This window comes from Lingula anatina, chromosome 3 (genome assembly GCF_051362555.1).
Source record: "Lingula anatina isolate TDL-2025a chromosome 3, LinAna3.0, whole genome shotgun sequence".
Taxonomy (NCBI): domain Eukaryota; kingdom Metazoa; phylum Brachiopoda; class Lingulata; order Lingulida; family Lingulidae; genus Lingula; species Lingula anatina.
The window spans coordinates 21,181,162-21,194,465 of NC_141769.1; the positions used below are offsets into that span (position 1 = coordinate 21,181,162).

Here is a 13,304-nt window from a genome sequence, read left to right on the forward strand (position 1 = left end):
TTGTCAGATTGAATCATTCACTATGTTCAGAATCTCAGAATGGAGGAAATTGGACATTTGACACTATTCTATTGATATTTTTCCCATCTCATCAATTTTCTTAGTTGATCATATAAAAATGGCAGTTAACTGTTAATTTTGTTTTATGTTAAAAATTGTTAAAAATGGAAATAAACCCATTTCAGAACAGTGCTGTCTTGTTTACATTTTGGCATTTTCAAGTTGTGACTTTGAAGTTCCATGGGCCTGAAGACCTTTGCTAGTCACATTTTCTGAATATCCATGATACTAATATTTTATTATTAAAAATTGATGGTCATTATGCTGTTAAACATTATGTAATATTGCATCAAAATTTGAAAAAAAAACTATTTTGGGCACTGCTCCCATGATGACCATTTAAGAAAAACCATGTCACTTACTGTTCTCAAACAGTACAGTAAATATGTACAGATGTGTCTGTACATATTGCCATCACCTGCGTCTGTCGTCGCCGTCATCGCTGTTGCCGGCACCTTGCACTTTCATTGTAAACACGATAAGTGGAAGGCAGTTTTACTTTTGGGCTTTATATTTAAAGAGCTGATGAATATTCATAAAACGCAGGTCAAGTTCGAAAATCAGGATGATCGGGCCATTATTGTAGAAGTTATGCTTTTTTCTTTCACTTTTCAACATATATGCAACACTGTAAACACATTTCAAGGAAAACCGATAGGCCTGTTGTCGTGAAACTCTCAGGAGTAATCGATCTTACTAAAACGGAGGTCAAGTTCGAAAATTGGCATGCAGCCTGAGTTGGAAAAGCAGTCTAATTGGCTTCTTTTTCTGGAAGTTATACATTTTCAAAGTGTGAACTTGAACTCTCATGGGCCTGAAGCCTTATGCTTGTTACACATTTTACTTTCATTGGTATTACCTGTTGAGCATAATTAAAATTTGATGTTGAATTTACAGTTTAACATAATGTACTTTTGCATCAGAATAAACAGTAGCCTATTTTGTGCATAGTTATTTCCTGCTTTTTGTCTGTACATTTGACAGCTTTGCTGCCTTGTTGTTCATTGTCATGCAAATCAAACTTCTGGACTTCCTTTCTACATACATATTCTTTGCACAAGGTCTTCTCTTTTTCTGCAACCTACACATTGCAGAAAATCTTTGACAAATAGTGGTGGGTCCAGATCCAATTGTGTGAATGCTCCCTTTTTAATATAAAAGAAGTATTTATGTCAAGAACCATTTTGTGTAACCATGGCTTCGTAGATCAAGCTGCTGTAGCCTTGTTGCATTTAAAGTGTGCTGTCATGTTCTACAGTGCTCTTGGTTACCTTGTGCTGGTTGCTGTTGATGTGCAGGGGAAGGCCATTGCATGAGTTCCTCGTAAAAGGTTCTAATACCCCGTCACACTTATTTGGAATCAGCAGGAATGAAGAAGAATGAGCCTGAACGAAGAATTTTTTAAATTCGCACCACATTCGGGGGAAAAATTTCAAATTGATCTTAATTATTGTAAGAGTATCGTTGGAATACTCAGAATGCGCTTGAATTCGCCTGGAATGATGAGTGCACTTTCGACTGTGTAGCTCTCAAAAGCAGTTCGAAAGTAGTTGGAAAACTAGGAATATTTATAATGCTGTAAGAAAGCAGTAAGAATATTTAGAATATACTTTGAACGGTGCACTAGTGCAGTTCAATTGCTGGCAACATTAATATTTCAGCTCATCCGAGGCACATTCGAAACATTCTGGCGGGATATAAAATCCCCGTCACACTAGAGGTGGAATGATTAAGAATGGTGTCTGAAATACAATTCTTTGTGCATTCCAGGATATTGGAAGAGCATTCTAAAAACATTATAAAAATTCTGAGTGCATTCCAAATATTTTTACCCAATCTTGTGGCCGGCTCGAATGTTTTTGTCATGTCAAAAACTTTTGAAGTGCATTCCAAGAGGAAATTTATCGCAATATCCCTACAGTATTCCAACAACATTCGAGCTGCATTTGAGAGGTAATATACCTGGAATGTGCAAGAATCATTCCAGGCGGGTTTGATGTGCATTCTTACAAAGCCGTAATATTTTATGATAATTTGAAATTCCCTCCCGAATATGGTACTCCCTCCCGAATTTTTTAATTTAGTAATTCCGGCTTGATTCCTACTGATTTAGAGTAAGTTTGACGGGGGCTTTAAGTCACTTGTCAGTTCGAATATTCCTCTAATGTGATCAGAATGTTTCGAATGCTGTCGAAATGCCGTGAGGCTGATTTTCAAACTTGACCTGTATTTCATGAATATTCATCAGTTTTGTAAGTTTGAATATAATTGGTAAAATGGTTTTCATTTTATTTGTATAAGGGTGCATAAAATGTGCTAAAAAAAAAAAAAGCAAAGAAACGGCATAACTTTTTGGGAAAAAGGGTCCGATTAGGCCGGTTTTTCAACTTGACCTGTATTTCATGAATCTTCATCAGTTCTATAAGCTTGAAGACAAAAGGTGAAATGGTTTTCATTTTATTTATATAAATATGCATAAAATATGCTAAAAAAAAAAAAGATAACTTTTGGAAAAATTGTCCGATCAGGCTGATTTTAGAACTTAACCCGTGTTTTATGACTATTCATCAGTTCTTTAGGTTTGAAGGCAAAAGGTAAAACTGCTTGCATTTTATTTGTATAATACTGAAATTGCATGATGATAATGATGCTAATGCAGAAACAAACACAAGTGACGGCAATATGTACCTGTATTTCCATTTTTATATAAATAACATGAAAACCATACGTGTCTGTATCATTGCCATCACTGATATGTTCCCACCATAACTGTCATTTAATTTGCTTTTATTTTATTATGTGTTATTCACCGCTATATCGGATCACGCTACCCCTTTTCAAGGTGTGTCTAAGTATGCGCTTGGAAGTATCAGACGGGCCACCCTGGTCTGGCCTTGCCTGTATGCAATGTGGTGATAGTGATGATTCTGAGCGGGGCTGAAAAGTAGTGCATCTCATCAAGATTCATGCACTACTGCTATTTTCCCTGTATTATGTAATAAATCTAACAATGTCGTGATTTTTGAAACATGAAATTCAGGTTTGAACATAGCCAACGGTGTTATGCAGCAGGATGTTTTAAGTTTTTTAATCCTTTTGAAACTGAAAACTTCCTTTAAAACTTGGTTACATTTCTTTCCAATGAATAAAGTACATTAACAGATTCATGTAATATCATTATAACTGAGACGTCTGAACAATCTGTACCAAACATTGATAGAATTTGGTTTGATTTGTGGAAGTTTTTAAAATATAATTTGGTCATGAAATCGCCATTTTGGCAGTGGTTTGCAACCCAATGTTTTCTCTGACCCAATATGTTGAATAACTGGAACCAACTTTTGCAAAATTTATGACTTGTTTGAATATTTGTGCCGCAATTAAGTTAACAATGAGTATTTCTTTTCCCCATGCCATTTCCATTTAAATAGTGCAGTAAAACTTAAAAGAAACATTAAGCCGTTTTTTATATAGGTAGAGTTACAGTCTTGTATAACATTGGCTTGATAAAGCTTGTATATTTCTGTATTATAGGTTTTTTCTACTTTGTTATTAATTTAAGAAATAACAGATTCAATTTCAGGTACGTGCAAAAAGTTTATTATGCATAGAGTGTTACATTTGCTATGGAAGTGACATACAATAAGTGTAATCAAATCACAGAAAATGGCAAATTAATGAAGCAAGTTACATTGTTCAATAAAAGGAGATTTGCAATTGCTTAATATGAACTACTCATTGCTTTCTGGTATCACAGATTTTGTCAGAATTGAAACTGTTGTCAAACATATATTTACTAAAAATTGTGTATATTCTTCTTTGTTTATCAGTATTTTGAATGGTTGAATTTGTATATATATATATCATAATATATGATTTTGATCTGCAAGATACATGTACATGTATGTTACAGTATGGAATTCATATCCAAATAAAGAGTAGTTGAAGACAATGAGCTGCTGTGCTTTGGAGCTGAAGTGATGAGCATAGCAAAGCTGCCATGTGTACATATATATATATATACTGTATCAATATCAGTAACATAAATGTTTAAATTTTACAAGGTATTGGCATATTTCTCGAAATGCTGCAGAAGTTTGAGCATAACAAATCATCTTTTTGTCAACTGTGATGCAATAATACTTAATGCTAAACAGTAAAATCCCAGACAAAAATGGTCCCAAAAAGCTAAGTTGATCTGCATTTCACTGGTATCAGTCACTACAGTAAGTTTGAGGATACGTTCCACATGTATCTATGTATTGTGCTAACAGTAGAAAGTGGCTGCAATTCAGGTGACAACACACTGTGTCTGTACATAAAAATGGATTACTTGAGCAATTCAAACTGCTTTAGTTTATACACATATCTATGGTGAAAACACGGTTTGTTAAAAGAAAAATATCTGATTTACACTCAAGGTGAACATGCGGTCTTTTACTTTTAAATATGTTCTTAAACCACTTATTGTTGAACTTACCTTCGGCCTTAATTCAAGGAGAGGAGATCAACAAAGTAAGGAAGTTGAACTTATATATGGACAAATAATAACTTTTGATCTTTTTTAACAGATATTAATTAATGACCAAGAAATAATGTTGTTTAAAATAATGTAATATCAGGTCTGGTACAATCTTGTTACCTGACCTGGCCAATTAGAAATCGCAACATACATTATTAATCTTAATTAAAAATCTTTCAGAAACATAGCTTTGAAGTGATTATATAATTAAAGTATACAGGAATTGTGGTGGTTTTAAGTAGAACTCTAAGGTAACCTGACTTTCCGTTTTGTTGGTACATGTCAACAGGAATGAGCTAGTTTAAAGAATTTATGGCTTAAAGTACTATATAATTAGAATTCGCTATTTTCCCTCAAAGTGTAAGTGGTACCACACAATAAGAGTCATATTCTTGTTAAGTTTTCCAAATACTGCACACTAGAGGTCCTGTCTTCGAAATCAGGTTTATGACCTGTAAGTGCATTGGTAAAAAAAGAAAAACCCAGAGCAAACAACTTTATCATCCCAAATCAACAAAATAAGCATTATGAGGTAATGTTTTTAGGTTGTTAACTTATTATCTTAATGTGATTGTCTTCATTAGAAAGAATACTACTGCAAAGACATTAATACAATGCCTATGTCAAGTAATAAACATTAGTTGAGCATGTATGTATCACAGTGTGGCCTGTAAGTTTGTACACGATAAAGTACAAGAAAGTATATTTCAGACCTACTGGTGTCTAAAGAAACACTATAGTTTATCAAAATTTAAGTTGTATTATGCATTTCTACAGATAAAGATAGAAAATATCCTGCCCTTTTATTAATGGATTATACTTGACCCATACTGGAAATATGGTCTGAGTTGAATGGCAGCTATATCATTCCAGTTAATCATTGGTCAATTTATCCCCAATCAGGATGGATAGCAAAGTGCCTTGGTATGTGCTGATGTGGCTCTGTGAAATGAGAGCTTTTGTTCTCTACTCTGTTCTTGTCAGGATACACTGGAAGGTGATGCCATGTGGTGTGCATGGGACGTGCGTCGCGTGTTTTGGGAGACAGGAGGCGGATATATTGCAGCTTTGTGTTCTCTCGCAATCTTCCTGGGCCTTTGTATCTTGGTAGGAGGAAAGCTCCTATTGGTTGTCCTCTGAAAATGCAAATTTGTTACATATTGGTTTTGACATTTTGGAAATATGAAACCATGCTCTGTCTCACCTTCACATATACTACAGATGTGTTTTAAACATTTGAACTTTATTTTAAAAAAATGAACTTTCAGATCAAGCATGGAGATTTATAATAGATTTCTGTATAATTAGACCACAAAAATTAACAAATGACTTAAAAATTCCACTTGGATACACTGTTTTAAATGAATGAACAAAGGTAAGTGAATAGTTTGGGTAAAAGTGTCCAAAATGCAATCAAAATCTATATCATGGAGTATTTGGTGACAACAATTTGCCCCTATCAGAACAAAGATGTCTTGATAAAGCTCTTTTGAGATAAATTCCTCATAGTGGCAGATAATTTGATGATGGAATTAACTATTTACATAAATAATTCAAATGTTTGAACAAAATGATTAAATAAGTGACAAATGGATTTCCAGCAATGAAACCACATGGTACCAGTATATCATGGCTAAGAAGCCACTGGTTCCTCATCTGACCTCATTGTGCCATATCACCTCACCTGTTCAGTTGCTTTAACAGCATATCCAGCCTGTTCATTTGTTCCTCACATGTGGTTCCCATCAGCTTAGTGCCAGCAACTGATTGAAAAAACTGGAGGGCAACTCTACGATCTGAAAAGGAATTTACTGTTATGCCCTAAAAGATGCAGTGTCTGTAAAATTCACATTCAAATTTCCCATTAGAAAGATCAAGTTATTATTGTATGACTTTTAGATTCTTTGTGAAAAGCAGTGAAATCTGGTAAATCTTACATGGCAAAGGTTGTTTTTTTTTTTTTGCCTCTCAAATTACTCAAGACTTATGAGCAACAGGACCCAGATATGTTCAAAGAGAAATGGAGCTCAAAGGTCCCTACCTTGTTCACTTGCTGATGACAGCCATTTTTGTGCAGCTTGCTTAGCATCTGGCAGCAAGGCCTTGTGTAGTGTCCTGTCTATTTCTGCAAACTTGCTGGATTGTCTTATCACCTTATCAATTACACTCTTAGAATACTGTGTCTTCCAGATACCTGGGGTCTTCACCTCAGTCTTTGACCGCTCTATGGCAGGGGTCTGAATATAGGAGATTTATTTTCATTCATTGATCATTAGTCTGAAGCTTCATTAGTTCAAAATTTCATTAGTTTGAAGGTTTTAAAAGTCCAAATTCAATCTTTTTGAAATGCTCATTTTTCTGAAGGTTTATTAACCTGAAAAAAAAGCCATATAGATAAATATCCTTTACCTACAGGGTATAAATAGAGCACAGAGTACACCTTTAGTTCAAACACTGTCTCAGTGTTCATACTCAAAAAAAAAAAAAAAAAAAAAAATTAATGGCATCATTGCGTACTGTACATCAAGTCCATGCCAGTGGAGTTCATTCCTGTATTGATAATAAGGCAAAATAATGCTATTGTTGAATGAAACATATTAATAAGACACCCCAGCTAACTCCATAACAAAATATCTTAAACCACACCAAGTGCATGAGATAATTGTTCACACCTTGCTGACACCCATGCCCATTGTCGTGATGAAATCTCATTCAGGTAAAAACAGCTTGCTGTCTCATCTCATCGGTCAAACTGATGATTAAGACTGTAAAATTGATATTTTTGATTATATAGACACTTAAACTTGCCAAACAACCTTTTTAATCACGGTTAGTAGAAAGAATCTGGCATTAAATTGAATATCACCACAATGCACCTGCATGTTGTCTTTCTTTGGAAGCATAATGTCATTGTTGAGAAAATAATTAACAGCTATAAGCTTTTCAATTATTATTTTAAGTGAGGTGTATGATATGCATGATAAGGTGCATCTACTTTGTATCATTGTAGGTTGAGTATCCTGTCACATGGGAATAATTTGATGCGCAGTCCTTTGAAGCAAACTACTTTGGGAAGCTTAGTGACATCCTGATTTAATAAAGATCATATTCAAACGTAACTTTATTGATATTCCTATATAATTTATTTGTCTGATATGGATAGATATGTACTTTTGAGTCCTCTAAACTTTACAGTATTATGCATTCATACTTTCAGACTTAGTCTATCAAAATTTCAATGAACCTCAAGGAATATCAATAAACCTTAGGACCATTGAACCTTCCTGCTATCGTCATGCAACCCAAAATGTCATCGGATACATTTACTGTAAGGGACAACAGACAGGAGAAAATGTTAGATTTGACTTTAGGATGTGGCGGTATATGCAATGATTTATTCAAAAGTGCCTCCATAGTTGAATCTGTCTTGCCCGGGGTGACTACCCTTTATGTCACAATATGAAACATATAATTATCAAATGGAGCAAATATTTTTTAAATTTGAAGAAAGAATGGAAAATTATAATATATAATAACTATTAATTTGAAGTAATCACTTGCATGTTATAAGGCTAAAAATGTCATCTTTCTTGTCCAATCTTCAACTTCCTACAAATCATATCTGTATTTAGACAAGTGGCTAATTAATTGTCTTGTTAAGTTGCAAAAACTGATTACTAAAGTCAATTACTAAAATGCCACTACACATAATATTTTTTAAATCAAAGGTGAAATCTTACCTTGATTCCTGCTCCCCCCCTGTTATCTCCTTGCAGTGGACTTGGCAGAGTGGCACTTCTTACACTTCTCTGGCTGCCAGCCACAGAGGCTGCAGAGTAAGCTTTAGGTTGGACACCAGCTATTTCAGGCACTGGTAGATAAATCAAGAAAATACTAAATTTTCTCTGTTTGTAGGTCCAAAACACACATTTACATATACACTCAACCAAAGAAGTTAGGAATAACAGTTATGTTTAATAACTATGAAATTACCATATGCGGTAATTTTAAACAAATATAGATGGATTATGTTTCCACCATTCATTACTTTTTAATTATATACACTGGAGATTTTCCCACTACATTAAATAGTTTTCAATTATTGAAAAATAATTTCACGTTTCTGATCTTTTTTGTTTAGTGTTTAATGCATATATAAAAATCAATGCTCTCTAAACAAACTTTTGAATGATAATGATAATACACAAAAAACAATAATTTTTACCTTATGTAAATTATACGATAACAAGGTGCACTAATACATGTATGGACGAAAACAAAAGTAAAGAATCAGAGTGGGGATATTGCTGCCTGATGTTGTACCATCAAGCTCAATCAAGTTTAATGGTTGCTACGGACGTATCTGTTTTAGTTGTGGATAGCTGGAAAATATGCCAAGTGTATTTTAAGTAGGTCAAGGGTTAAATTAAAGGTCATATTAGGATGATCACTATATGACTTCCTATTCAAGTTCAACATTGACTATGGGTGTATCTCAACTAGTTTTGGAGATTAGGGCTAGAAAATTGACACAGTGCATTTTATTGTATAAAGCAGGTCCAAGTTATTATTTAAGGTCACATTTTGACTGCTAGAACAGCAAAAATTAAAACAAGGCAGCAAAGCTGTCAAATGTACAGACAAAAAACAGAAAATAAAGATGCAAAATAGGTCATTTTGTCAATTTTGATGCAATAATAAATAATGCTTATAATAGCACTGTCAGTCAACACTGAATTCTAATCATGCACAACAGGTACCATGGTCAATAACAGGAGCAAACCCAGAGATATTTTCTGATAGTATTCCAAAGTATCTATGTTGATCCATCCCCCATTTTTATGGTCTTCCAACAGAAAAAAAATAGATACCAGTCAATATAAACTTAATAACCTGACCCTCTTCCGGAAGACCCAGAAGATGGTCTCAATCCACCCCTTCAATAAGATTACAGTTTCAGGATCATGAGAGTTTAAATTCACATGATGAAAGTCTCAATTTTTGAAAAATGATGACAGTGCATAAAATAATATTACATAATGTTTAAAGACATAAAAAACAATACAACTGCTTACGTGGAAATAAAGACAAGACAGCACGGTTCTGAAATGTTTTTTTCCCCATTTTTAACAATTTTTAACATAAAACAAAATTAACAGTTTACTGCCATTTTTATATGATCAACTAAGAAAATTGATGAGATGGGAAAAATATCAATAGAACAGTGTTAAATGTCCAATTTCCTCCATTCTGAGATTCTGAACATAGTGAATGATTAAATCTGACAAACTGCAATGATATGAGTTTATTTCCATTTTTGACACTTTTTTACACAATACATGATAACAAGTTTACCATCATTTTTACTAAATCAACTAACAATGTTGTAAAGATGCAGGAAATGTCAAACAAACGCTTTTACGTATCTTATTAGTTTAATAATGAGACTGTTAACATGCCTAAGAAATGAGTCTGAGGAAATGTGAAAAAACAGAATACCTTCAAAAATATTGGCACGATTATGCTGGTTTACGAACTCAACATGCATTTTAGCAAAACTGACCACTCCTATGACTTTCATGACAATTGGCCCATCTGTTTTTCTTATATTGTGTTTACAGTGTTGCATATATGCTGAAAAGTGTAAAAAACAGCATAACTACTAAAATAAGAAGTTTACCATCATTTTTACATAATCAACTAACAATGTTGTAAAGATGCAGGAAATGTCAAACAAACACTTTTACGAATCTTATTAGTTAAATAATGAGACTGTTAACATGCCTAAGAATTGAATCTGAGGAAACGTGAAAAAACAGCACAACTTATAAAATAATGGCCTGATTATGCTGATTTTCAAACTTGACCTGCGTTTTAGTAAGATTAATTACTCCTGTGAGTTTCATGACAACAGGTCTATTGGTTTTCCTTGAAATGTGTTAACAGTGTTGCACATATGCTGAAAAGTGAAAAAAACAGCATAACTACTAAAATAGTGGCCTGATCATGCCAATTTTCGAACTTGACCTGCGTTTTAGTAAGATTGATTACCCCTATGAGTTTCATGACAACAGGCCTACCGGTTTTTATTGAAATGTGTTAACCATGTTGCATATATGCTGAAAAGTGAAAAAATAGCATAACTTCTACAATAATGGCCCGATCATGCTTATTTTCGAACTTAACCTGCATTTTATGAATATTCATCAGCTCTGTAAATATAAAGCCAAAAAGTAAAACTGTCTTCCACTTACGGTGTTAACGCTGAAAGTGCACAGCGACGGTGACGGCAACATGATTGGCGACAGCGACGACAGACGCAGGTGGCCTCATAATAAAATATACGTATCGTGGATTTTCAGAAAATGTGACTAGCATGGGTCTTCAAGCCCGTGGAGGTTCTAAGTCACACCTTGAAAATGCCAATATGTGAAAAATTAAACTTTCACAAAAAACTGATTAACTGCCAAAAAAATTTACCAAATAGACTGCATTGCCCACTGAAGCTTTATTTAAGTCCCATGTTTCTTCCTGTAAGTTTGAGAACAGTAAGTGACATGGTTTTCCTTAAATGGTCATCATGGGAGCAGTGTCCAAAATAGGGGTGTCTTCAAATTTTGATGCAATATTACATAATGTTTAACAGGATAATTACCATCAATTTTTAATAATAAAATATTAGTATCATGGATATTCAGAAAATGTTCCTAGCAAAGGTCTTCAGGCCCAAGGAACTTCAAAGTCACACCTTGAATACGCCAAAATGTAGACAAGACAGCACTGTCCTGAAATGTGTTTTTTTCCATTTTTAACAATTTTTTAACATATAACAAAATTAACAATTTACTGCCATTTATATATGATCAACTAAGAAAATTGATGAGATGGGAAAAATATTAATAGAATAGTGTTAAATGTCCAATTTCTTCCATTCTGAGTTTCTAAACATACTGAATAATTGAATCTGACAAACTGCAATGATATGAGTTTAATTCCATTTTTGACACTTTATTACACAATACACCATAACAAGTTTACCATCATTTTTACGAAATCAACTAACAATGTTGTAAAGATGCAGAAAATGTCAAACACTTTTACATTTCTTATTAATTAAATAATGAAACTGTTAACATGCCTAAGAAATGAATCTAAGGAAATGTGAAAAAACAGCATAACTTCTAAAATAATGGCCCAATTATGCTAATTTTCAAACTCAACCTGCATTTTAGTAAGATTGACCACTCCTGTGAGTTTAAATGACAATTGGCCTATCTGTTTTTCTTATATTGTGTTTACAGTGTTGCATATATGCTAAAAAGTGAAAAAACAGCATAACTACTAAAATAGTGGCCCGATCGTGCCGATTTACGAACTTGACCTGCGTTTTAGTAAGATTGATTGCTCCTGTGAGTTTCATGACAACAGGCCTATCGGTTTTCCTTGAAATGTGTTAACAGTGTTGTATATATGCTGAAAAGTGAAAAAACAGCATAACTTCTACAATAATGGCTCGATCATGCTGATTTTCGAACTTGACCTGGGTTTTATGAATATTCATCAGCTCTGTAAATATAAAGCCAAAAAGTAAAACTTTCTTCCACTTATCGTGTTAACGCTGAAAGTGCACGGCCCCGGCATCGGCGACGGCGACGGCATCGGCATCGGCGACGGCGACGACGGCGACGACAGACGCAGGTGATGGCAATATGTACAGACACATCTGTGTCTGTACATAAAAACCTTTGACACTAGACCCTGGTCCCAGTCCCGTGGTTATGTCAATCCAGCAGGCAGAGTGATGTTGGATCAACGTTGAAAACAGGTTGGGACGTTGAATTGCCGTTGATTTACCTAAATTCAACGTAAAATCAACGTTGATCCAGCCACGTCAAAACACCGTCATAATGTGACGTTGACTCAACGCTGTATTTTGGTCACTGACTCAACGTTGTTGTTTGGTCGTCGTGATGCAAGACATGGATTGTAATTTAAAATATTAATTATTGAGACCGTGACACTTTGTTTATCAATACAGTAACTAACTTTATCAAAATATTAAAAACGGTGTTTTAAAGTAAAAGTGACAGTTGTTTTGTGTCTAGTGAATTTTCTTAACTTGTTATTCTGAAATACATTCCAATAAACTTCCTTGCAAGGTCAGCTAACACTAGGATGAATAAGTGGCTGTAAATGTGATGGAGTGAAGTTCACAAAGTTGTCAGTTCTCGGTACCCTGTTATAGAGGGACAGGTTGAGGTGACTGTGACTTTGTTATATATATATATATATATATATATATATATATATATATATATATAATATTTATTTCTTATATAGCGCATTCCATTTTTTACATTTCAATGCACTTTACAAATAATTAAAAAATTAAAAAAGTGCTCTTTTTTTACATCCAACATTCTTTTAAAAAAATCCGTTTGTGGCTTTCTTATATCCCTTACCAGGTTAAATCTCCATGCATAATTTAAAATATACTAACGTACGTAAAACTGCACATTTAGTTAACACATTAATGATTTTTTCCATGCTACCAGTAGCAAACAATGCTCTATTTTACCTTGATCTGCTACATGTTTTTGGGTTTGACAAAGCTTACAAATCTGCAAAAAGTTTTGCGTACAGATGCAGAACTTGCGTTTCAAGTTATAAAATGATTAATCTTTTAAATTATTTAATATTTCAGATGAAATAACCTTCAGAA

The 13,304-nt window shown here is 33.8% G+C and overlaps 1 protein-coding gene across 2 annotated transcripts in view; it reads right to left on the reverse strand.

The window, feature by feature from the left end:
- Positions 1-3,644: 3,644 nt before the first annotated feature.
- The window catches only part of LOC106159750 (uncharacterized), a 31,396-nt gene continuing 21,736 nt past the window's right edge, over positions 3,645-13,304 (reverse strand). For both annotated transcript variants that reach the window (XM_024077545.2, XM_087008155.1), the window contains 4 exons: positions 8,323-8,453; positions 6,624-6,819; positions 6,267-6,378; positions 3,645-5,718 (listed from right to left, as the gene is read on the reverse strand). In XM_024077545.2, the coding sequence (XP_023933313.1) occupies positions 5,472-5,718; positions 6,267-6,378; positions 6,624-6,819; positions 8,323-8,453 (686 nt within the window). In that variant the 3' untranslated portion in view covers positions 3,645-5,471. The remainder of the gene's footprint in view (positions 5,719-6,266; positions 6,379-6,623; positions 6,820-8,322; positions 8,454-13,304) is intronic.